Source organism: Cnephaeus nilssonii (assembly GCF_951640355.1).
Source record: "Cnephaeus nilssonii genome assembly, chromosome: 10".
In the NCBI taxonomy this organism is placed as follows: domain Eukaryota; kingdom Metazoa; phylum Chordata; class Mammalia; order Chiroptera; family Vespertilionidae; genus Cnephaeus; species Cnephaeus nilssonii.
Genome location: NC_137081.1, coordinates 6,508,050 through 6,533,991, shown reverse-complemented (window position 1 = coordinate 6,533,991; position 25,942 = coordinate 6,508,050). Strand labels below are relative to the sequence as shown.

At 42.0% G+C, this 25,942-nt stretch overlaps 1 protein-coding gene across 1 annotated transcript; it reads left to right on the top strand.

The window, feature by feature from the left end:
* The first annotated feature begins 1,547 nt into the window (after window positions 1–1,547).
* GTF3C3 (general transcription factor IIIC subunit 3) lies at window positions 1,548–24,950 on the top strand. Its single transcript, XM_079781981.1, has 18 exons — window positions 1,548–1,782; window positions 2,955–3,066; window positions 4,419–4,618; window positions 5,267–5,390; window positions 5,704–5,895; window positions 6,558–6,723; window positions 8,878–9,025; window positions 9,553–9,625; window positions 10,353–10,456; window positions 11,293–11,464; window positions 13,660–13,862; window positions 14,166–14,267; window positions 14,863–14,998; window positions 17,250–17,487; window positions 18,109–18,299; window positions 20,007–20,131; window positions 22,189–22,341; window positions 23,446–24,950. The coding sequence occupies exons 1-18, from the start codon at window positions 1,681–1,683 to the stop codon at window positions 23,566–23,568; spliced, it is 2,664 nt and encodes an 887-aa protein (XP_079638107.1). The 5' UTR covers window positions 1,548–1,680; the 3' UTR covers window positions 23,569–24,950.
* The last annotated feature ends 992 nt before the right edge of the window (window positions 24,951–25,942 follow it).

The following is a 25,942-nucleotide window of genomic DNA, read 5'->3' as shown; positions in this document are numbered from 1 at the left end:
GGCCTCGCCAGGGACACGTCACAGGGAAGTGGAGAAAAGGAGAACAGAAATATTACCATTTAAGTTACGTTGCCACATACCGACCTGTAAAAGAGCGGTCAAGTCACAGCGGTGTTTTACAGCAGAAGGACTGTCCTTGTACCCCTTGCTCCCCGCTCCCTGGTCTCCACACGTGAATCTATAGCTTCACAACTGTTATCCGCACATCCCAGGCAGCCGGTAATACACAAGCGATTCTAAGGCAGCTTGGCTAGGAGAGCACTCTGCTTAGCGCCTTCCTCCTCTGATTCCCTCCTCTTCTTCGGGGACAGGGAGGATGGAGACTTCTGACTTCCGCCCAGATGCCGGTTCCTGACTGCCTGGAGATGTTCAGGCGAGAACGTCCCTGTAAGTGATTTCTGTGGATTGCCTTAATCCAGCCTACCCTGCGCACTCCCCTGACTTTATACCCAGCTACCTCCCCGAGGACTCCTCACCAGAAGGGGGAAAATACCCACCGAAGGGGCGGTAGGAGGCGAGGCAACACGTCCTGTTCGTCCCAAGCATGGGGTTTGGAGTCAGACAGACCGGCTTCAAATCCTGGCTCCACTCCTGATTAGCCCTGGGCCTCTGGCGTTGGGAATAACAGCACCCATTCTTAAGAACTGTCTCCTTAGAGATGTGTGGGCCACGTGCAAGTGGCCTGTAGGCAGTGGGCCACAGCGTATGGCCATCACGGCCAGCCTGTGACTGTGAAGAAGGGACTGGGGCGGGAATCAGAGGTGGACAGGGGAGTCCGGATGAACGCAGTCACAGGCAGAGAAGGAGCCGAGGAAAGGGAGTGTGAGGGTCTGTGGAAGAAGGCACGCGCCACCTGCCACCGATTGGAGGAGACAGGATTTAAACTAAGTTGGAGGAGGATTTTAGCTTTCTGCGTCAGGGAAAAACGGGAAGGTGGGACATGCTCATGGCAGAGCACATGGTTCAATTAAGAAAGAATCACTACAGCGAAGATCAAATTAAACATTCAGAAGAGGAAATAGGTTGGGAGCATCTTTGTTTTTTTTTTTAAAGGGGTTTACCTTTTTAAAAAAATATATTTTATTGAGTTTTTACAGAGAGGAAGGGAGAGGCATAGAGAGTTAGAAACATCAATCAGCCACCTCCTGCACACGCCCTACTGGGGTACATGCCCTTGACGGGATCGAACCTGGGACCCTTCAGTCCGCAGGCCGACGCTCTGTCCACTGAGCCAAACCGGCCAGGGCGATTGGGAGCATCTTAATGCAGAATTACGGGAAATGATCTAGATGAGAGGAAACCCTCTTTAAGGCACTGTTTTGTTTTGTTTTGTTTTTCCCAACCCCTAATAATAAGTGGGAGACTAGAACCAGAACGCAGGCGAGGACGGGGCGCAAGAAGGGTCCCGCCGGAAGGTCCCTCCGGAAAATCCCGCCGGAAGGAAAGGCCCGCCAGCGCCTTCCGGAAGGAGGTGGGGCCAAGCGCTCGCGCGGAACCCGAGCTCGGCGGCTGCGGCGCAGGCCGGGCTCATTTCCCGGGCGGACGCCGGTCCGGGCTCTCGGCGTCCCGGCTCTCGGCGTCCCGGCTCTCGGCGTCCCGGCGCGGGGTTGGCGCTGGGAGGCGTTGCCCCGTCGGCTCTCTGTCCCGGTTCCTGGGGCTGCCTGTCCGGGCCTTGCAGACATGTCGGGGTTCAGCCCGGAGCTCATCGACTACCTGGAAGGGAAGATCTCCTTTGAGGAGTTCGAAAGGCGGAGGGAGGAGAGGAAGGCCCGCGAGAAGAAAGTGAGGAGACGCGGGCCGAGAAGGCCGCTCCCGTCCTGTGGCCCCGATGGGCTGAGAGGGATGTGGGGGCCCAGAGGACCCCCTTCGCTGTGGGGGGCCCAGAGGACCCCCTTCGCTGTGGGGGGCGGGCCGGAACCCAGGCCCCAGCTCTCCTCCCTGGGCCAGGGTCCTCTTAAAAACACCCCACCCCGAGCTCTGTCTTGCTGTGAGCTCTTCTCCGTCTCCCGTGCCGGACTGGCTCCTGGTTCCTTGTGGGCAGCTCGGCGGGGCCGTCCGGGGGCCGTGGGCGGGCCGTGCGGGGTCGGCGGGGCTGGTTCTGGCCTCGCTTTGCCGCCGAGTGTTTGTGTGACTTTGGGTCGGCAGCTCACCTCGCTTCTTTGGGTCTCCGTTTCTCTGTTTTTATTGTATTGTTTTTTAAAATTGCACAAACTGGCCTGTTTTTTAAATACATTTTTATTGATTTCAGAGAGGGGGAGAGAGAGAGAGACATCAGTGAGAGAGAGTCACTGATCGGCTGCCTCCTGCACGCCCCCCACTGGGGATGGAGCCCGCAAGCCCGGCCTGTGCCCCACCCTGACCTCCCGGTTCACAGGTCAGCGCTCAACCACTGCGCATGCCCCTCGGGCAGTTTCTCTGTTTTTAAACGGATTTGAGGTCCCACTTCTGAGGAGTCTCCCAATGGTGTGATGTAATCGTACACACACACACACACACACACACACACACAAAACACAACGTGAATTTTCTTGTCTAACAAAATCTTCACTCACACATAGTTTCCATACTTAGGAAGAAATATCTGGGTTTTCCGTATATTCTCATTTACTTGAAGTCCGAGGGAAAATGAAATGGCACCTTTTGAAACTGGTCGATTCTTTCCTAACTCATGCAGCGAGTAGCGCCCTGCCCTCATTTCAAACGCTAGGACACCACGTGCAGATTAACAGGAAATCCCCAAGCTCTGTTGTTATTTTTTACAAAAGACTGATTCAGACTGAGACGGAAGCACTCCGTAAAGCTTTGACAGCATTGAGGTTTAGTTTGCACATGCTGCCCGTGTGTCCAGCTCAAGTTTTACGTGAACCAGAGAGTGAGGCAAATGCCCTGTTTTCAGCTGGAGAGAGCGCAGTCTGCATTAGCGTTGGGAATCATTAATTTATTTCCAATCACAGCATCTCCAGGGGAAAGGAAAGCCATCGGCTGAAGAAAACCCAAATGACTCTGAAGTCCCGTCGTCATCGGGAATCAGCTCTGCCAAAGCCCAGGACGACGATGCCAACGAAGGTGCGTCCCGATGGCCGGCTCCCTGATTAAAGGTTAAGGGCACCCAGTAGCCCTCGCTGGTCTGCTCAGTGGACAGTGTGGGCCTGGGACGGGGTTCCGGTCAAGGGCATGTACGTTGCCAACCTCAGTCTCTAGTGGGGGGCCTGTAGCAGGCAGCCAAACAATGATTCTCATCATTGATGTTGCTCTCTTTCTCCCTCTCCTTCCTCTCTGAAATCAATTTTAAAATGTGTGTGCGTGTGTGTGTGTGTGTGTGTGTATTTTTTAAAGAGTACCTAATTTAGCAAAAACATTTTTCATTGCAGTGGCATTCTGTTGTTGATTTCCTGGTTTATTAGGAGCATAGTGCATATAACAGGTGCTCAATAAATATTGAGTTACTGAATATGGGTTATTTTTGTGGGAAAATGTTTCACATTGATGTCAGTGTTTGGGAGCCTTTTAGATTTATTTTTTTCTCATATAAAAGAAGTATGTCATGTTATTTTTCATTTCTGAAGTAATAATACTATTTTAATATTAAATAGTATTGCGCTCATGTTGGGGTCAGATAATTACTCTAAATACATGTAAGTCACAACGCATTTGACCCTCAGAGTAGCACTATCAGGCAAGCATTATTAACCCCTTTTTACAGTGAGGGAATTGAGGTCCATCGGACTTCAGTGCCCAAGGTTACACATCTGGTGAGAGATGGAGAGGAAGTTTGACGCCAGACAGCTTGGCTCTAGAAGCCTCACCTCGAGCCAGTATGCTATCCCACCTGGTTCTCTACCACCTGCTTCTCTACCACCTGCTTCTCTACCACCTGGTCCTATCCCACCTAGTCCTGTCCCACCTGGTTCTCTACCACCTGCTTCTATCCCGCCTGGTTCTCTACCACCTGCTTCCGTCCCACCTGGTCCTATCCCACCTGCTTCTATCCCACCTGGTCCTATCCCACCTGCTTCTATCCCACCTGGTCCTATCCCACCTGGTCCTATACCACCAGGCTTATTTAGTTCTTAGGTCTGTGTCTTAAAATTCTATTTTTTCCCCTCTCTGCTTTCAGTTGTTACTGTGTACACTTCTGATTTCCCGTTTAATTTTACTTAGGTGAGGCCCAAAGATGAGTAGGCAGTTCCTACAGAGTAACACACATGCTTTATGACAGCTTTTTTTCTTGTGTTGTTTTTGGGGAGTGCTCATTTGTCTGTGTGTTGTTGTTTTTTGTTTTTGTTTTTTTTTTGCTTTCAAGTTTTAGGATAGAAATTTGTCTTTCAAAAATACTGTTTTTTGGTTTTGCTTTCACTACTGAATGTTCTAAAGCTTCCCTACTCCTTTTCCCTCAATCTCAATGTGTCTTTCTTCAGGAGAAACATCAGATGGAGTTAGTAAGTCAGTTCACAAGGTCTTTGCTTTCATGCTTGGAGAGAATGAAGATGAGGAGGAGGAAGAGGAAGAAGAAGAGGAGGAGGAGGAGGAGGAGGAAGAAACACCTGAGCAACCCACTGCCGGCGATGTCTTTGTGTTGGAGATGGTGCTCAATCGTGAAACCAAGAAAATGATGAAAGTAAATTCTTACTTAATTTGGTAATAGAAACAGAATGTAAAAATGTGACAGTGAAAAAGAATTCAAACTGTAAGAAAGGAAAATCTATGAGACAACTACTGTTACTGGTTTCTTGTGTTTCATTTAGAGATTTTTAAAATGTAAAACCTTAATTATTTCATGTGTCAAAGTGTACCATAGTTTTGCTGTTAAAAGGCTCATATTGATATTTTTTACAACTTCAATCTGAGTAGATAGATTTGAAAGGAGGATCTTTAGAATTGCATCATATAAGTTCGCTGGCATGTACATTTATTTTGCAGTTCTCCATTTGTTGCTTATTCTAATGAGTAATATAAGTAATTCCTGATCACTTTGGTTTTGCTTTCTTTAAATATTTAACTGTGTTTTGAACTTTCTACTGTAGGAAATTTTGTTGTTTTTTTGTTTTGTTTTAATTATCTGAGGTGCTTATTTTGGAGAATATCGTAGAATAATTTCTTATTTTCTGTGATTGAATTTAGCCATTTGGTCCTTAGGTCTGAGTGTAGATTGAAACGTTTTAAAGAAGACTTTCGGTTTTGTTATGGTCTGTACTTATTAATGTGGTTGGAATGGAAACCTAAGACATCACTGTATGTTAATCAGTGTCCTTTTCATTCTGTGCAGGAGAAGAGGCCTCGGAGCAAACTTCCCAGAGCTCTGAGAGGGCTCATGGGTGAAGCCAACATTCGCTTCGCTCGGGGAGAACATGAAGAGGCGATTTTGATGTGCATGGAAATCATCAGACAAGGTGCAGCCTTGGGGATTGGTGGCAGTGCAGTTTTCCTTAGCAAAGGGGGTTTTCATGAGGGGAGCATGGTGAGAGTTTTCATGAAACTACACTTTGCTTAGAGAAGAGAATGCTTGAAAAATGCCAAAGTGTGAAAATTTAATAAAGCAGATATAATCTAGTGTTTATTCTAAATTCCATTAAGTAGTTTATATAATTCTAATAGAATTATTTAAATAGTTTATATATTAGAAGAAGGATCCATACATAATTTGATGTTAGCTCAAGCCTCTTCCCTCAGCCAATGGAATTTTTTCTTTTTAATTCATTACAGCTCCCCTGGCTTATGAGCCATTCTCTACTCTTGCCATGATATATGAGGACCAAGGTGACATGGAGAAATCACTGCAGTTTGAGTTGATTGCTGCACATTTAAATCCCAGTGACACTGAAGAATGGGTTAGATTGGCAGAAATGTCTCTGGAACAAGACAATATTAAGCAGGCAATTTTTTGCTACACAAAAGGTAATTAAAATGTTTTATCATCCTATATAATAAAAGGCTAATATGCAAATTGTCCCCTCGGGAGTTCGACTGCTCATTATGATGTGCGCTGACCACCAGGGGGTGACGCGGAACAAGGCAGGCCTTGATCAGCCCTGATCTCTGGCCAGGCCTAGGGACCCTACCTGTGCACGAATTTCGTGCAACGGGCCTCTAGTTTTTTATAAAATGTTACATAATCAATTTCTTGATAATTGTGCTTGCTATTTTGGGGTGAGGTTAGTTGAAATGTATTTATTCCTTGTATTCTGTTATATCAGAGGTATTTGGGGTTCATCTGTTTTCATGTTTATCAGCAACTTTATATTATGAGCTAGTACTGCACAAGTTAGTACAAGAACAGAATGTTTATTTTACCACCAAGATCTAGATTGGTTCTATGCTGTTCCTTGAGGAACAGACTGGAGTGACCAAATGAAGGTTAATACAATTCAAGTTCTGTCTGGTCTTAGGTCAAACCTAGGTGAGAGTTCATGGAAAGGTAGATGTTTTCCCAAATAACCAGCTCAGTTGCAGAGGCGAATTAGTTTATAGAGTGTTTACTAAATTTTCCAAAGAGAAGAGGGGTCACACGCAGGTACTGTACCTCCATTTTAAGATTACTCTGTCTTTTTTCTCTTTAGCTCTTAAATATGAACCTACTAATGTCCGTTATCTGTGGGAGCGATCAAGCCTGTATGAGCAGATGGGAGATCATAAAATGGCAATGGATGGCTATAGGCGCATCTTAAACCTTCTGTCTCCATCTGATGGAGACCGATTTATGCAGTTGGCTAGAGATATGGCAAAGTAAGTTTGGAGTGAATGTATATAAATGCTGTTATTAATCATCATAGTTTAGAAATCAAATCTACATGAAGAAGAATTTACTTTTTATTGAGGTTTTGCTTCTTGTATTTTATAATCTGCTTACATGGAGAGGTGGGATGGGGTTTTTGGTGTGTGTTTTTCCAATCCAACTGTGTGATTGCTTAGAAAAATGCGTATGTTTGTATGCATGCATATAAGCATAAACAATGGATGCAAAACTCTGGGGGGTGAGGGCATGTGTGGGTGTGGGGTGGGGGGGGGTAATGGTAAGATATGTACACATATAATACCTCAATAAAATAAAAAAATAAAAAGAAAAATGCGTATGTACAATTACCTTTCAAGTGCTCGGAAGCTTAAAAAGGAGCATGTTTTGAAAGAATGACTAGGCTCCCAGCTTTCCATAACTTATTTGAAGTTACATACATTGGCAGTAATATTCTTTTAAACTATTGCAGATGTGCTAGTGAAACGTTTGTGATCTGGGATCTCCTGAATCGTTTTATCTTGAGCTAAGAGTAGAATAACATTTTAAGATGCAAAATTTTCTTTGTAGTTAGCATCTACTCCTGACTTGGCATATATTTTATTCTAAAATACTAGTCCAACTGCATTTACTTCTCTGACATGCTGTACAGCAAAACAAAGCAGGACACTTTTTGAATAAGTGATGCCTTGTGGTGTGCTTTCTATTCTAGAGACACCTATTACAGTATTTCAGTCTAGCATTAACTGTCTTCATATGGGTATCTTAGGGTTAGCCCTGTTAATTCCAGGGCTGTTGTCTTGCAGATGCTTACCTGTGAACTCACCCCCTGAGCTCCCAAGGATGGATTATGTAGGCATACTGGAAGCATTTTAGGAAATAGGTTAAGGCAAGGCCAAACCCTAAATTGATCCTTGATGTATATGATGAGCATTGAGGATCTTCCTAGGCTATTTGTTATTTATTAGATCTCTAGCTATCACAAAGTGCTAGTCCAGTAAGCTCCTACTTTATGAATTATTAGTACATTTGTTTTCCTCTGTATATTTTATAGTCTTATTGGGACAGGGTGGTGATGAACAATTCTGCCATTGCCTCAGAGGTCTTTGATAAATGGAAATCTTGTTACTTTAACTTTTGATTGTTGAAACTTTCTCTCAATCTCTACTTCCCTACCAGAAATATTTGTTGAATATAAATTATGTGTTAGGCACTGTACAAGCACCAGGAGATCCAGTGTTAAATGAGTTTTAACATTCCCTGCCCTTGTAGAGTTTACATTCTAGTTGGGAGACATAGGCAGTGATCAAATGAACAACTAAATACATAGTATGTGAGGTGTTGATAAGTGATATGAAGAAAACCAAAGCAGGAAAGGGGGACAGGAAGTTGAGGAATAGGAGTGTGTCATTTAAATAGGGTGATTGGAGGAGGACTCATTCCCTGTGTTATGGTCACACTGACCTGAAAGTGAGCCGAAGGTGGTATGGGAGAGATGTTAGGGAAGAGTGTCACCGGCCAGGGAAATGGTGGGAAGAGAAGCAGTCTTCTTTAACATCATAGTCAGAGCTGATTCAGAGAAAGATGTCCAGTGTCAGTGAACATGTCAGGATTGCTGACCAGCCCCGTGGCCCGCTGGAGGCTAGTGGCCGGTCATTTAGAGCGAGTCCAGTCAGCATGGGCAGCTGGTGGTGAAGAGTAGGTATATTTGGAGTAACAAGCAGGTATACTACTACTAATATTTGGAGTTTTATCACATGATTTTGGTAAAGGGAGAGAAGGGCAGGGTATTAAGGAGATGCACAGGAAGTAATCATAATGCCGGACCACGAGAAGGAGGAGAGTGAGGACAGGAAGGGTGCAGAGACTGTGGGGCGGGGTAGGACCAGTGCTGTGGAGAGCCTGGAGGAGAGGAGTTGGTGTTGGGCTGCAGAGGGGTGAGTGGATGGTGTGGGAGCGATGGGAGAGAGGTACTTGGCATTGACATTGTTATGCTGACATTGGACATCTGTCTCTGAATCAGCTCTGATTATGATTTTAAAGAAGACTGCTTCTCTTCTCAAATTTTAAGAAAATGGAAATCAGCTACAGGGCCTAAGCAAAGAAATGCATTTTATAATCTATCCTTTTGTCATTTACCTTTTTAGGAGTTACTATGAAGCCAATGATGTTACCTCAGCTATTAACGTAATTCAAGAAGCTTTCTCAAAACACCAGGGCCTCGTCTCCATGGAAGATGTTAACATAGGAGCTGAGCTGTACATTTCTAACAAACAGTACGACAAAGCTCTGGAGGTGGGAACACGTGTTTCTCTTTAGGTTTGAAACTCATTTCTGTGTTCTAGAAATGTTTATAAATTGACAGTTTCTCATTTTAGTTATGTATGTTACGTATGTGCCAAGTTCTGTAAAGAAATATGTATGGAAACATTCCTGATTCTATACTGATTCCATATGAAATATAAAATGTAGTTTTCACCTGGTAAAAGCTGTCTCCATCACAGGTGGCAGACATAGCTGTACTTCAGGGGAGCAAGACTCAGCCAGACTAATTGCTGTCATTCACTTCTTAGCCTGTTGGGAAACGTTGATTGCTTTGATACAGGAATTGCATGTCTTCAGTTAAGCATTAGTTAAAATGATGTAAAAATATTAATGTGTCACAGTGGTTTCTTATATTAAAGAAGCTTACTGTTGCTTTTTATAGCCGATTTATATGTTGTAAGGAATATTTGAATTAACTGTTCAAACCTTTGCATTGTGAAAAGGTTTTTCACACGTACCTACTGTATTATTTTCTCTCCCTTCTTCAATTCTTGTAGGTAATTATGGATTTTTCTGGAATCATGCTAGAAAAAAGAACTCCGGAAGAAGGCACTTCAGAAGAGAATACAGGTTGTAGTTTCTCTTCCTGGAAAGTGTATAGGATCCTCTCTTGTTCATTTTCAACCTGACAGTTACTATTTTCATAGCAACTTTTCCCAAGAAGCATTTTTTCCTAAGAGAGATATCACATCTTTTTCTTGTGATTATTCACTTACACGTAACCTTTTCCAAAATATTCAGTCCCTTTTATTCTTCAATACGTCTGTTTGAACATGGCTTTTCTACTGACCCAGGGTCTTTTTAGTGCTACATAAAGGAAGACTGGGTTCCTGAACAGCTTATCAAAGCAATTTACTTTTCAAAAAGGACTTAAAATGCTCTCTACTAATTTACCTTAAACTTAAGCATTGAGAAAATTCTACTTCTATCCCTTTCTCACTAAGCTTCTTTGTAGTGAAGACTAAAAGAGGCTTTTGAATTCAAGAAGAAAAGAGAGTTCATATATCCTTGTTTGTCATTTAGTCTTTTTAGTTCTTTGCAGATTTAAAAGAAAGTGTGGGAGTTTATGTAGGATTTACATATTAGGAAAAAAATATGAAGGATAATTGCTATCAAAAGTCACACTGAAGGAGGTGTAAGTACTCAGGACTAGAGTTGGCCACATTTAGAATGGATACAGAATCATTTGCTTTGAATTAAGTAAATGAAATCTTACATAGAAGACACAGTTTGCTTCATTTGACCACATTCTAAACTTGCACATAGGAAGTGTTTTGCCTGTCTGTCTGACCCACAGCTGGTGAGAACGTCACCTGCACCATACCTGAGGGGGTGCCAATAGACATCACGGTGAAGTTGATGGTCTGCCTTGTTCACCTCAACATCCTCGAACCACTTAATGTAAGGAACGTTAATATCTGTACTTGAGATTCTTCAGATCTCATTCACAACGATTTCTTTAGATGACGGGAAATTGTAAGTCGACCCTAGATTTCATATTTCTCAATAACCAGGAAGTCACTCTAAGTTTCTTCATGTGGCTATCTTATAAAAGTCAAGAGTGTTTTGGAACTGAGCTTATAATACTTTGTTTTTCTTTTAAAATAAGAACAGTGCAGAGATCAGAATTTGAGATTGGGTCTTTTGGACAATTGGTAAATTCTGACAGTATTTCATTAAATTTCTAAAAATGGGCATTTACTTTGCAGACTTCAGGATAGGTATTGAATAAAATATACAAATCCCTGCCCACAGGAGTCTTTTGTCCTGATGGGTAGATAGATAATAAATAAAATTAGTATGTGAGATAGTAGGATGTCAGTTGGCGATAAGTGCTCTGGGGGAAAATCAAACGGGAGAAGAGAAGGAATGTTGGGGTGGAGGAGTTGCAGTTTGAAACAGGGTGGTCAGGAGAGGCCTCCCTGAGAAGGACACGTGATGGTGGCCTAAGGAAGTCAGCCTTGCAGTGTCTGAGGCAGGGTGTGCTTGGCTTGCCGCGGAGGGGCACAGAGCAGTGCCGCCTCGCTGCTGCCACCTGCCTTATGCAGGCCTCAGGGTGATGGGGGACAGTGGGTGTGGCAGCAGGAGCGAATAGGAAATGGAGGACTGAGAGCTGTTTTACGAAGCCTTCTCTTCAGGCTTGCCCCGATGGCTGATGTGTGTGTGGAAAAGAGAAATAGTCGTGGATGTGCCCATTTGTACTAAGAGTGACTTCAGGCTTGAATCTTGCGGTCTAGCCTCTCCTGACAACCCTGGTGGAACAGAATCCTGAAGACATGGGAGACCTCTATCTAGACGTCGCCGAGGCTTTCCTGGATGTTGGGGAATATAGCTCTGCGCTTCCTCTCCTTAGCGCGCTGGTCTGCTCCGAAAGGTACAACCTCGCAGTGGTGTGGCTTCGGCACGCAGGTAATGCTCCTCTGTGGGCGGGAGAGGGTTCATCGTATCAGGAGACAAGAGTTTCCTTCCCCAACATAGTAGTAATTGTTACACAATGTGAAGGTCTTAGAGAAGGCGGTCTTAGGGCAGTTCTTGGAAAGCTAGTATTTTAAGTGGTTTTGGTACGTCACTCAGTGATTGTCCCTCCCTGATGCTTTGCAGGAATGATTCCTTTCCTGCTGCCAGAGTGAAGCGGGACTAACATGTTCCTGTTAAAAATACCTTAAATAGCGCTGCTTACCTGTCTGAATCATCGCCTCTGCTTTCTAGGTCGGCAGATTTGGGGTGTTCTAATTTTTTAAAAACTTTTACAGATTTATATTTAATATGTTATTTGGGGGAGAAGAACATATTTTTAAAGCTCTTTGAGCCAAAAATATGCTCACAATTGGGTTTTATCTGTCATTTTATTTCCAAGTCCACAGTAATCTGAATAAGTTTTGTATCCAAGTCCACACTAATCAGAAATAAATTACTTACAGCAGAAAAAAATAGCTTAAGAAATACAACTAAATCCCTTCAAGAAACACGAAAGCCAAAAATATTCTTTCTAATAGCATTTCCTATTGAATCAACACAAAAGATGCTTTAAAATGTGAATAGTCTTGTTTAAAATACTGCGTGATAGCAGAATGTCCTAGTAGTTCTTAAATATTACATATGCAAGAAAGTTTTCTATCACTGGAGAAGCCTTGATTGACATTTTTTGGTATTTTGAGACATACAGAATGAAATAGTAAAGAGAGCACATAATAATGAAGATGAGTTTCCTGGGTAAATATGGATACAAATGTAATACACTCCGATAAAGCTATGGTATGTGTGGTGTTTGGATTTTAAAGACATGAGCAGAGAGCGGGGATTGTTATTGCCTTCCTAAGGCTGGAAGATTGAACTTGCTCCTGTTACTAAGAGTAGGTATTTCAAATCCTATTTAACTCTGAGCATCATGCCCATACATGCTGTTTACATTTTGAGCCTGTGTCGCTTGATATGAGTGGAAGATAAAACCTCAGAATCATCTAAAAATTATAAAGAAATTCGGGCTCATTATATAAGAGATCATTACAGGAATTTAATGCTTATAGCATAATAACAAAATATCTTTAAAAGTGAAAAGTAAAAAAGGACAAATGCTATTGTGATGATCCATCCATAGTAAGTAGTCTTCCTTTATTAGCAGAGGTTAGCCTAAAGATGATAGGAGGGATTTGAGGAATTTGAGATTTGAGAAAGCAATTGGGCAATGGCATCATTTTAGCATATAATTGCAGTGAAAAAGGAAAATGATGAAAAGGGCCTAAATAAGTGCTGTGGCTATTAGGTGGAGAGGAGAAATGCTACAGGGATTTGTTTTCAAGTTTAGATGGTAGAACTTAATGATTGACTGGCATATCGTTTGAAGAATGGGGCCCAATCACTTCACCTCTGAGAACTTACCCCAAGGAAGTAATTGAGTGAGGTGAGGGGTTGGGGATCACAGAGCTCAGGAGCCGGCAGTAACGGTGAGGACGGGAGGGGAGGGGAGTCCTGCCTGAGGTGTGGCTGTTCCCCAGCGAGTGCTCATGTGCCATGGGGGAGGGCACTCGCCGTGTCAAGTCCACATTCTTCGTAAGAAGCTAGTAACTTGGGTTTCAAAAAATCCTAATTTTTAAAAATGTAGACACTTTATTGCTTTTAACAGTACTGTGGCCAAACAAAACACATCAGTAGGTTAAATTGGTCCACCAATTTGTGAGCTCTGGCTTATATACATGAAGATGTTTACTGCAGTTTAGAGTAAAAATTTGGAAATAACCTAAATGTCAAATAATATGTTAAAGTAAATAATCTATTTCATTGGCTATTATAATCATTCAAAATGCTGCTGAAGACGGGAAAATGTTGAAAGCATGATGCTAAGTGAACAAAGCAGAGTCCTAAAGTACATGTGTAGGCTGATTACATCTTTGTAGCAATTTGAATTTAGTTAGGAATTCAATGGATTGGTCAATCAGTAGATAGAAATTAGAGCCGACAGTTGTTTTAAAGTGCTAGAAATATTCATACATATTTTGGTTATAATTCTTTTGATACTGCTAAACTGTTTCTTTAAAAATGGAGAAATAATGTTGGCAAGCTTAGCAATGTGTAGTTCATGTTTGTGCGTTCCTTGGGCCTCCTAGAATGCCTCAAGGCCTTGGGCTACATGGAGCGCGCCGCTGAGAGCTACGGCAAAGTGGTGGAGCTGGCCCCCCTGCATCTGGATGCACGAATTTCCCTTTCCACCCTGCAGCAGCAGCTGGGCCGGCCCGAGAGGGCGCTGGAAGCCCTGGAACCCATGTACGACCCAGACACGCTAGCGCAGGATGCCAACGCTGCGCAGCAGGTAGGCCGGGCGCAGAAGGAAGCTTTTCCGGGTGCGTGTGGTTCCCAGCTTTCTCCTCGTGCAGGAGGTCTCTGCGGCTAACACCGACTTCCATTTCAGTGTATTAAGTTCAGTGTTTGGAAAATGATTTTGAGTCTGAAGTTTCAGCCACTCATTAGACACTATAAATTGCAGTTTCTAAAAGAATGCATCTAATTATAGTGAAAGATCATAAAGCAAATGTTCTTAAGCTTTGGTTTCTAAGACAAAACACCGGATAGTAAAGGAATCTTGTCACCCACTGTCCTGTGCTTATTTATTTAGGAGCTGAAGTTACTGCTTCATCGTTCTACTCTACTGTTTTCACAAGGCAAAATGTATGGTTATATGGACACCCTGCTTACCATGTTAGCCATGCTTTTGAAGGTGGGTGGTGATCTTTATGTAGCCTTCCTGACTTTTTCAATGGTTAGAAAATGACTTAAATAAAGATTATAGCTATGTTATAACTCTCTTTCACTCTATTAAACTCAAAGTAAAAGTCAGATAGAGACAAAAGACCTAGAGATTATGTAATTGAAAGTCTGCATGAAAGTATAAACTTAACTGTAGATTAAGTGAAAAAGATCTTTGCTAGTCCATATTTAGAAAAGTGAGAACCACAGCATTACTGGTTATTGGCCCAGTACACATTACCTTATGCCAAAATTGTTCACTTTGCAAAAATGTTTTCCAGGTTATGACATCCTGTGTGAGTATAGCATTTTTGCTGGGAGGCGGTATGTGGGTGTTTATGTGTGTGATAACATTGATATGAATTGCCCTCTTTGTGAGTAATAAGACCCAAATTGCTTTAGTAAGAAAAAATGTCTATTGTCTTTTTTAGATGTTTATATACACAGTAACTTGGTCTAATTTTTCCTTACTTAAGAATCTTTCAGGCACACCTATGTTACTTGTGGCCCATAGATTTTCTTTAAAAATTTTATGACCAAAAAATGTCAAATTATCTTTAATTCAGATAGCAATGAATAAAGCCCAAGTCTGTTTGATATCCAGTTCCAAGTCTGGAGAGCGGCATCTCTACCTTATTAAAGTGTCACGAGACAAAATATCAGACAACAATGACCAAGAGACAGCAAATTGTGATACCAAAGGTAATTACTTTTCATTTGCTTTATGACATAAAACTTGGCTGAGTTGATAAAAAGACTCAAGAAGTAACACCTGACAGTAGTACTCTAATAGAAAATATACCTTTTTCAAGTAAAATGAAATTTTCTAATTGAAATCCTTCAAGTATAATAAACTTATTTGCTGTTTAAAGAAAAAGGAAGGCCATATGTAAATAATTTTTTAAAATTAAAAGGAAAAACTCTGCTTAGTTTTTCTGTTTAAAAAAAGTAAAGTTTTTAATTTTGACTTTAAGAAGAAAATATACCTCATTTTAAGGTATACCTCATTGTGAAGATTAGATGACAGTGCAGGTTACTGTGTTTGCCCAGTCACTGCAATGACATACGTCCCCTTCTTGGTTAAATCCATTTCTGACCAATGCAGCAATCATCACAGAAATTGAAAGTAAGTTGCTTTAACTCAGTCTCAAATAACAACTCTAAAAGGCATCTATTTTTAGCTGGAAAAGCATTAAATATGCTTAGGTGAGGCTATTACTTACAGACTTTGGAAAAGACCTAGGCTATAAACTAAAGATATCTGGTAGAAAATTATTTAATTATTAATTCAGTAGATATTTACTAAATCTTTTTTTGTTGTTGTTAATCCTCACTTGAGGATATTTTACTTTTCCCAATGATTTTTAGAGAGAGTTGAATAGAGGGAGAAGGAGGGAGGGAGAAAGGGAGGAAAAGGGAGAGTGATAGATCTACATCGATTGGTTGCTCCCACACGCACCCTGACATGGGACCAGGGGTGGAACCTGCAGCCCAGGTGCGTGCCCTTGATGGGGAATTGCACCCGTGACCCTTTGGTCTGCAGGCCGAAACTCTAAACACTGAGCCAAACCGGCCAGGGCTGTTAAATCATGTGACCGTCATGGCCATGTGCCACAGACAGGGTTTCAGAATCCGGAAGAGCTGAATCTGTTGGGATGACGTAAGGATATAAAGTCAGCAAGGTGCTGCCTGGGAGAGTGAGGGCAGCTGCTCCTTGTCCAGCTCAGTCTGCCATCTCCAGCTCACGGACTCTGAGCTCAGGAATTTGCACTGTGCTTCCTTAAGTTACATTTTTCTTCATATCTGATCTTGCCTATTTTCTCTTTCAGTATTTTCTCATTTCAGGCTCATTGTTGATTATTTCTTATGCTCATAAAATTTTTGTTGTTTTTCTTTGTTAGTTAATTTTGTTATGGTGGGGATCACATTACACTGTGCCTGGATAGGATGAGCTAGGCCCAATGCTACATACATCTTGGTTCTCTGATTTTCTTCACTTGTTTTCTCATAGCCATGTTCTAATATTGCTCTATTCTCTTTGTAGCAATTATATTTAAAGAATGTGTAATAGTCCATTGAATAGCAGTGCCATGATCTATTTACCCATTCCCTCATTATTTGATGTATGGTTGCTTCTGGTCATTTTCTTTTTTCAAATATGTTTTCATTGATTTTTTTAAAAAGAAAGAGGGAGAGGGTGAGAGAAACAGAAACATCCATGAGAGAGTAACATCGATTGGCTGCCTCTTGCACACTCCCTACTGGGGATGGAGCCCAAAACCCGGGCATGTGCCCTGACTGGGAATTGAACCAGCAGCCTCTCAGTGCATGGGATGATGCCCAACCAACTGAGCCACACTGGCCAGGGCTGATAATTTTCTTTCATAAATAAAAATGTAGTGAGCATCTTCATATCCATAGGTTTATCTATATTTTTGACTAGTTGTTTAGGATAGATTCCCAAAGGGAGAATTACTAAAAGTTTTATGGCTTTGATACTTCTCCAGGGTTATAAATAAAAGGGAGGCATCTTACTGACAAATAAGGGAGTGAAGGAAAAGAGAATTTTAAGGCAAAACAAAAAAGAAAATCGAGACAACAAAAAGGTTGAGGACAACCTGAATCTCAGAGTGTGGATTTGAAGTCCTTTGCTGAGCAAACATTTGAATCCCTGTGTGTGCAGACTCTCATCTGACCTCAGTCCTGGAAAGCACACTCGTCCTGCCGGGGCATCCTCACAGGTGTGAGAAGCACCAAGGAGGTAGCTGGACTTTGTAGACAAGTCAGTGAGTGCAGATTTGCAGGAGGCAGAGCAGAAGGGGGCGGAGTCGGAGTGGAAACAGGCCTCTAGCCCTTCTCGTCATTGTGACGTCATAGGGATGTTGTTTTCTGATACTGCTGTTTCTGGAAATACATACAGTATTCTAACTGATCTCCATTGGTCTCATTTCAGCAATATTTGCTGTCCTCACGAGTGTCATGACCAAGGAGGAGTGGTGGAACCTCCTGGTGAAGGCCATATTCTCCTTGTGTGAGCTGTCCCGATTTCAGGAGGCTGAGTTACTTGTGGATTCTGCATTGGAATATTGTTCATTTTATGATGACAAACAAAAACGCAAAGAACTAGAATACTTTGGTCTCTCTGCTGCAATTCTGGACAAAAATTTCAGAAAGGCATACAACTATATCAGGTGACTTTCCAGTGGCTGATTTCAACTAGATTCTTGGATAGGGCTTCCTTCCTTCCCGTTAGTTTCTCGTGTCCAAGGGTTAATATGCTGTTTATTTTAGCGCTCCTGTTGCCTCCTGGTTGATTCGGTTCACTGGTGAGTCCCAGAGGCAATATATAAGAGCATGTGCTCTCACATACCTAACCTCTTGTGCCTCAGTCTCCCCATTTATAAAATGGACATCATGATGCTACCACTTCATAGGATTATTGTAAGGATTAACTGAGTTATAAAGTTTTTAACAATGCCTGGCGCACGTTATTATTACAGTGTTCATTGATCTGCAGCTGTAGTGGAAAGGGAGATAAAAAGTGAAACTTAAGCCACTTGGTTCAGTTCTTTTTATTTAAAAGTTTTCTTAAAAAGCAGAAGCAAGATGTAGAAATACTGACTTAAGTGGCATTTGCTGGGAGAATCTTTCCGTGTGGAAAAGGGTTTGTTAAATAAATTGCGGCGGTCCTTTTGGGGGGATGGTGCATGGCAGTGTAGGTGGGACAGCACTGAAGGGTTTCATTCTTACAAAGGAGGAAGGTCTTCTCTTTGCCTTATTTTTCCTTCAGTGCTGTTGTCCTTCAATTTCAGGATAATGGTGATGGAGAATGTCAGCAGGCCGCACCTCTGGAACATGTTCAACCAGGTCACCATGCACTCCCAGGAGGTGCGGCACCACCGCTTCTGTCTCCGCTTGATGCTGAAGCACCCCGAGAACCACGCCCTGTGCGTCCTGAATGGACACAACGCCTTCGTGTCCGGCAGCTTTAAGCATGCCCTTGGTAAGTGTCCTGGCACAGGTCCCTGCCAAGGATGAGGCCTGGTCGAGAGCCTGGCCTCGGGTGCAGATGCCTGGCTCCAAGCAGCAGTCCAGCTGCGAGTTACCCTCCCTCCGCTCCCTCTGCCGCAGTTTCTTCATCTCTGAAACGGAGAGAACACTTGAGCCTCCCTTGTAGATTGTTGTGAAAATTAAGTGAGTTAATACAAAGAACTTAACACACTGCCTGGCACATACAGTAAGTGGCTGTGTTAGCAATCTATAATAATAAAAACGTAATATGCTAATTAGACCGGATGGCCAAACGACCTTCCGGACAACCTTCCGGATGAAGCTGGACGAGCCCCTTGTAAGAATTTCGTGCTTCTAGTAATAATAATAATTAATATTAATATTACTTTCTCTTATGAAGCTTTGGTTTAAAAGGCTGAAGTCTCAGACTTTATTTTAAAGGTCAGCCATTCTCCTTACTTAGGCTTATTTGTTTTAAAAATGATTTTCATTAATTATAGATGTTTTGCCACCTGATTTTAATTTGCTGTAGTACAAAAAAGGATTTAAGATTTGCTGCTAGTTTATTCCTTTGGGAGAAAAGTATTTATATCAAGATTTATTTACATAGTGCTTACTAATGCTAATTAAACGTGGGGAAAATTCATTAATCATGTATAACGAAGTTCTATAGTAAGGAATCAGAAGAAACCAAGTAGGAAAATACCTACCCAAATGCTTACAATTAAAGTGAGGCCCGTGTCTCCTGCTCCTAAAAGCTAGCGTTGTCAAGTGCACTTCTGAGTAAACGGTATGGCTGGTGTTGGAGCATCAGATATGGAAACTCTCTTCCACTGGGTGTGCTTTTTGGAATTGTTAGTTTAGTATTAAGAAAATATAAAATACAGATTAATTTTATTTTTCTAAATTTAGAAACTTACAGAAGGTAAGAACAGAAAGTCCAAATGGCAGTCTGCCATCTGTGTTGCCAAAGAGACTTGATGGTGCCATTCCTTCCGGAATGGGAGCTGGGAGGAGTAGAGGTTTTATCTGTGCATATGATAAATTATGTGTCATCTTTTTTTAAGAAAAATCTATGTAAATTTCCCCATCACATATCGGTAAGCCTTTGACATGAGATAATTGTACATGTGGATTACATGGAATTCACAAAAACCCAGTCTTATTTTATTATTTGATACACATAGATTTTCTAAGGAAAAACTAAGTAGTTGCTACACTTATAAAAACAACACCCATTATCTAAAAAACAAAATTATTTTTTCACCTCCATGATCCATTACATTTGATTTTTAAAAACATAATTAATTTTCCAAAAGAAGTAATCAAAAAACACATTGCTCTTTAAATAGATTTAAAATCGTTGCCTAGGTGGTTTGGCTCAGTGGATAAAATCGTAAGCGAGGTTTATGATCACAATTGATAAATTACTTACTTTGGAAGTATGACTCCACATGAAAATGTCTAGTTGTGCCTAAAAGAAGGTTATTTTTAGTTACTCATGTTTAATCTTTATTGTTAGGATACATTCATGGCTAAATCCTTCTAATTTTTGTTACATGTTTTTAAAAATTGAAATTTGCGTATGTTAACTACCGCTAATGTTTGTTTACCCTTAAAATATATTAGAATAAATACATTTGAATAAATAAGGAGCTATGTTCTCGTCACACCATCTGATATCACTGCTCATTTTCAGGCCAGTATGTGCAAGCCTTTCGCACCCACCCCCATGAGCCTCTCTACAGCATCTGCATAGGCCTCACCTTTATTCACATGGCCTCTCAGAAGTATGTGTTAAAGAGACATGCTCTTATTGTGCAGGTAATTAATTTTGACTTCTCATTACGTGATTGTATATTTTAAAAAAATGAATAAACTTAATGTGCTTGTTATCCTGCTTCAAAAGTAATACCTGCTAATGCCCTGGTTGGTGTCTCAGTTGGTTGGAGCGTCGTCCTGTGCACCAATCCCCAGTTGGGCGCGTACAAGAGGCAACCAGTTGGTGTTTCTCTCTCTCATCCTTGTTGTGGATTTGCTTAAATCCCTCAATTCAACTCTCTCTAAAAGCATCGTACCAATGTTTTTCTCTCTCTAAAAATTAATATTCTCAGGTGAGGATTTAAAAAAAAAACACCTGCTTAATACATGTGTTGGGAATCCCCAACCCCCTATTCCTCTGTTCAGCCCTCGTGGACCCAACACCTACAGGTACTCCTGTATATGTGTGTGTGTGTATCCTATCTAATAAAGAGGGAATATGCGAATTGACCCTCACGCTGTTGCAAAGATGGTGGCGCCCACAGCTAATGAGGGAATATGCTAATTGATTTTTTAAAAAATAAAATGGCTAAAAGAATGCCTAAATTAAACTAATGATAATGGTTAAAACTGGGTATTGGGGTTCATTATAATTTTTTTTTACTTTTATGTATTTGAAATTTTCCATAATGAAAAAGTAAAACAAAAAAAAACCCCACCTAAAAACCTGAATTTTTCCTTTTGGGGATATTTATTTGTAATATTTTGTCTACATCTTCCTCTAAGCTTCTTTTTCTTTATTAGTGGGTACTGTTGCTGTACTAAACAATGAAGAGTTGTTGATAAGGTGAACAGATGTGGACAGATGTGTAGTGAACACCCACTGTGGCTAGAGCAGTGAGTGAGCACACAGCAGAATTCCTTGTCCTCATGAAGCTTACAGAGTTCATAGGTAACACTTGATGGGGAATTTTTATGGATTAACTCATTATTAAATAGTTAAATTATGAAGTTTTTAGGCCCAGTAGGATAAAAATTTATGTATAGCATGCCCTTGAATAACGTCTTGTTCAGCGGCGTTTCATTATAATGCTGATGACGTGCTGTGGGAACTATCTCGGGTTTACCTCACGTGGCCTCTGATAGAACTGGTTTCCTTACATGTCATTGCTGAAACTTGCAGAACCTGTCAGTAACATTAAGTGAGGACTTACTGTACTTCAATGTAATTTGGAAGCTAAATTTGAAGTCACTTTTAGAGTTAAAAGTAGGTTTTAAATGATAGGGAGAGAGGTAAAACAAGAGATAATGGGTAATGGGAGTTGGTTGTACTAATCTCCCTCATGTAGGTCAAACATTTTAAGTTCTAGCCTCTCTAATTATTTACTTACCGCATAGGACACTTGCCCTGCAGTTTGTAACTTCCGGCGGATGCTCGAAGTTGCGGCCGCATTACAGGGCAGAGTGGATGTGGGCGAGGCAGAGGCACGGCGGCTGTTCGGACGCTGTGACCACGAGGAGGCTGCGTGCTGACAGCTGTGCTCTGCAGTCATTTCCTCCAAAAGCCTTTCAGCCAGGAGCGGTCAGGGGAAAACACCACCACCCAGGCTTTTGGGTTTAGAGGTCACTAAGGTCCTGAGAGGTAACTTGGGAAAGGTTCCATTGACTGAGGAAGGTTACGTATATTCCAGTGGCTTTGCTCCTGAGCACAAACCTCTCTAACTTACCATTGAAGGGCTCAGATTTTGTATTCTGCTCAAGCTTTTAGACATGTATTTCAGACCAAAAGTTTAAGTTTACTGCCCTCCAATGCCACAAAAGCCAGTCTGAAGCCATAGGACCACACATACGTCCTGTGTTTTTAGAGGCTGGATCGTGACAGCTGGTTGTAACATTTGGCTGTTTTCTATGAATATTTCTATCCCTAGCTTAAAAGATCTTTCCTTACACCCTCCGGAGCACTGCTGACCACGCGGTGGCTGACACCAGAGTGCACACAGGTGTTCTTTTCGGGTGCGACTTGTCTTTTTTCAGCATTTGTGTTCCCGGCACCTGGCACAGTGGTTCATACTGGTCCCATGAGGGAAGTGTTGAGTTGCTCGTCTTTCTCTTTTCGGCAGGGCTTTTCCTTTCTCAATCGCTACCTCACTCTGCGTGGGCCCTGCCAGGAGTCATTCTACAACATGGGCCGTGGCTTTCACCAGCTGGGGCTGACCCACCTGGCCATCCACTATTACCAGAAGGCCCTGGAGCTCCCTCCGATGGTGATAGAGGTATCGTACCATTTACTCAGAAACTGAGGAGTGCAGCCAGCTCAGAGCTGTGGTCCAGGAGTGAAATAAGTGTTAGCGGACATGTGAAAATATGATTTCCCTTATGAATCCATTCATGTAATAATGTTCAGCAACAAGTCCCTCTTTGCCATCCTGGCTTTATTCTCCATCAGCAACCACGTGGACATATATGACTTGTGATTCTGACCGTTTTAGTTATCCTAAGACAGCCCTGTGGCTTACAGGTAAGAGCTGGTAGACCTGAAGCCTGAATATTGAGTAATATAGTCATTGCTCATTTTCAAGTTCAAGGGTAACTAACACATTTCTTTCTAAAGATGAAAGACCAGTATTGATGGAGGTTTTTGTTTTTGTTCTTTAAGGTAATGTAGTATAGGGTAAAGTGTTGCCAGTGCTATGATAATCTGTGTTTGAAGTCTGCTTTTTATTTTAATTTCTGAAGAGAAGTACATGTAGGTAACTGTTTTCCTCTTGCTGCTTTTCAGTTCGTTGTCTGTGACCTTCCCATTCTTTACGTGCCTCTCTGTTGGACAGTGCAGGCATTTTTGCATCTGCTCACTTGTGTTATAATTTCTTTATTTTTGTAAGCGCAGAAGGTTTATGTTTTTTATGAAGTCATGTCTCTTAACCTTTTGCACTCGGATGTCGAGTGTGACTCGACACGGTTAGCATTAGAATAAAGGAATCGAGAAAAAAGCAAGAGAGTGGAAAGGGTTAATCTTTCTCTTCATAGTTTCTACTTTTGCTGTTATACTTAGAATGGCCTTTCCTATTCAAGACTATATTATCATATTCAATTATTTCTTTTTTTTGCGGTTTCATTGTTTTGCTTTAAATCCTTACTGTTTCTGGAGTTGGGTGAGACCTTTTCTTAAATTACTGGTTAGACATTTAAAAATATTTGATGATACAGTTCCTATAATGATTAATTTATATCTAAGGTAGATGCATAATTTATAATTTTTTTTTAGTATTGTGAATTTTAATGGCTTTTGAACACTTAGACTTACAAAACTGTTTATTTACCATAAAATTGCCCTGGTTGTTAGTTTGAAAAGTAACTCATTTGTGTTTTCCCCCTAGGGTATAGAAGTTGACCAGGTTGACTTACGAAGAGATATTGCCTACAACTTGGCTCTCATTTATCAGAACAGCGGGAATATTAGAATGGCTCAGAGGCTCTTGTACACCTACTGTGTTATTTAAGGCCCCTTCAACCAAGAAAGGGACATTGGGCAGCTGCTATGTGTGGATAACTACTTTCTGTCTCAAGGCTTATTATTAACCCCAAAATAGTAATGGTAATTTTGGAATTATCTAATGTGTATTTTGTATTTAACATACCATAATGATCTTTTTTTTTTAAAGTATATTTTTATTGATTTTAAAGAAGGGAGAGGGAGAGAGAGACAGAAACATCAATGATGAGAGAGAATCATCGATTGGCTGCCTCCTGCACATCCCCTACTGGGGATCGAACCTGCAACTCAGGCGTGTGCCCTGATCGGGAATCGAACTGGGGACCCTTCAGTCTGCAGGCCAACATTCTATCCACTGATCCAAACCAGCCAGGGCTCATAATGATCTTTTGGTAATTATGTAAAAATTATTATTTCTACAAGATTTTGTATATTGTCCTGTCATTTTCCTTTAGCATTTTTTTAGTCCCCAGGCTGAAATGGACTGTAGTGACTTGAATGGCTTGGAGTGGAATATACTGATTTCTCACTCATACTGTTTATTCATCTGCGTGTGTTAAACGCCTGCTCTGTACCCGGCACTGTGATAGACCAGAACACAGCAGTAAGACAGATGTGCTCTCTCAACACAGTTCCTTAAATACAGGACTTGAGCACATGTTTATTTGGGAGAAATGTTTGTTACGTTTCTACATACATCATCATTGTCAGCCATTTATTACTTAGTGCCTGTTATATTGCAAAAGGTTGCTTATTAAAGCAAAGACAAATTGGGAATATTTCTGATGTCAGCACAGTTATGCAATTCACTTATCTGTAACAAAACGATTTAAAATGGTTAATGGTAGGAAGACAAATAATTGAGTTAATTTTTCCCTTTTCATCTGTATGTGTCTTAGCCACGTAGACTGAGACCTGGGAGGCTGGGCTGGCTTCAGAACACTGTGCTCCGAGGCAGCTTGAAGAAATGCATTATCAGTGTTTGACTGGCGTTCTGACAAAAAAGAGAGGATGATGCTCAGTAGCATAGCCTTGTTTCCATCTCCAGATCACTAGGGATGTAGGAGGGCTGGGGATTGTGTATATGGAATAAAGTATTGTATGTTCTTGGATCTAAGATAACAATACTTGTTAGACATACTGTTGGTTTAATAACAGCACTTTAGAGTTTCTTTTAGGAGAAAATAAATGCTATAAACATGCATGTGGATTGTAACCTAGTCCAAGGGTGGGAGGAAATAAGCCTGAGACAGGATCAAAAGTGCAGTGAGCTCTTCACACTGTATCCATAGCCGAGAAGCAGGATTTATATGTGATAAGTAAAGTGTTATTGTCCCTCTGTGTGCACATGTGTATGTAATTTAAATAAAGTATTTTTATAATGAAAGTGAGTTACTTCGTGTGCTTGGTGATTATTATAATCCCGTCTCACATCTGAGACTGAGTGGCATGTCCAGGGTCACTAGCAAGCTTCCCCTTACTCGGGTCCTCCTTCAGAGGACCGTCCTGCTTCAGGCAGACTCACGGCAGAAAGGGGTGTGTGTGTGTATTTTAGAAAGAAAAGGGAGGCTTCCGGGCGTCAGCCTGGGAAAAGCCCTGTAGACAGCATCTTGGGCTGTCACTTTAAAAGCTGATATCCACTGTCTCACTGTCACCTCCTCAGCCATGGGCGGGTCCTGGTGCCACTCTGTACGTGGGATTCTTTTCTACGGTCACAGCGCTTCAGCACGGGGTCTGCTCCTGCACCAATCTAGCCGGCCCAGCTTCCTCCCTCCTCCCCTGGGAAACTTTGAGGGGCTGGAACTCCGCTCTGTGCTTGTCCTGTGGGCCGACCGGCAGGTAACTAACCCATTCTGTTGCGGAAGAAAAGTAAAGCCTGTACGTCAGGAGAAGCCAAGGTGAGAAATGGCAGGAGCGCCTTTCCCAGGTTTCCATTCCATCCTTCTCGGCTGCATTTGTGCCCTCATTCTCCCCGTAAGAAAGAGTGCCCGGGTTGCGGCTCTATCCCCAGGAATTTGTTAGCACCCTATAATAAGTTCCACTTTTCACCCTTGCTTGTTTTTTTCTATTTGCACCAAAAAAGTCCCCTAGCTTTCCATCTTGCTTTTCATTTAGCAGTGATGCTTTTAAGCTGTTTCCACAGGAAGGAAGGGCACCGTGAATTCTCCACTGACCCTCTGAGACCGCTCTCCTTCCATGGACTGTGTCGTGCAGGAGCTCGCTGGCCGGTGGCTCCTCAGGAAGCAGGTGCATTGGCGAGTGACACGTAGGGGCAGAGCGAGGCAGGCGTGGACATCTGAGGAAAGCCGCCGACATGGCAGGTTCATGTAAGCAAATGGGGAGGGGCACTCAAAGGGAGCAGAACTGGTGCAGAAAGTCTG

Excerpts from the sequence above, each read along its gene's own strand:
- GTF3C3 (XM_079781981.1), top strand. The coding sequence starts at position 1,681 with ATGTCGGGGTTCAGCCCGGAGCTCATCGACTACCTGGAAGGGAAGATC. Across the intron at positions 3,067-4,418 it reads GGACGACGATGCCAACGAAG|GAGAAACATCAGATGGAGTT; the intron begins GTGCGTCCCGAT and ends GTCTTTCTTCAG. Across the intron at positions 14,999-17,249 it reads AGCAAATTGTGATACCAAAG|CAATATTTGCTGTCCTCACG; the intron begins GTAATTACTTTT and ends GTCTCATTTCAG.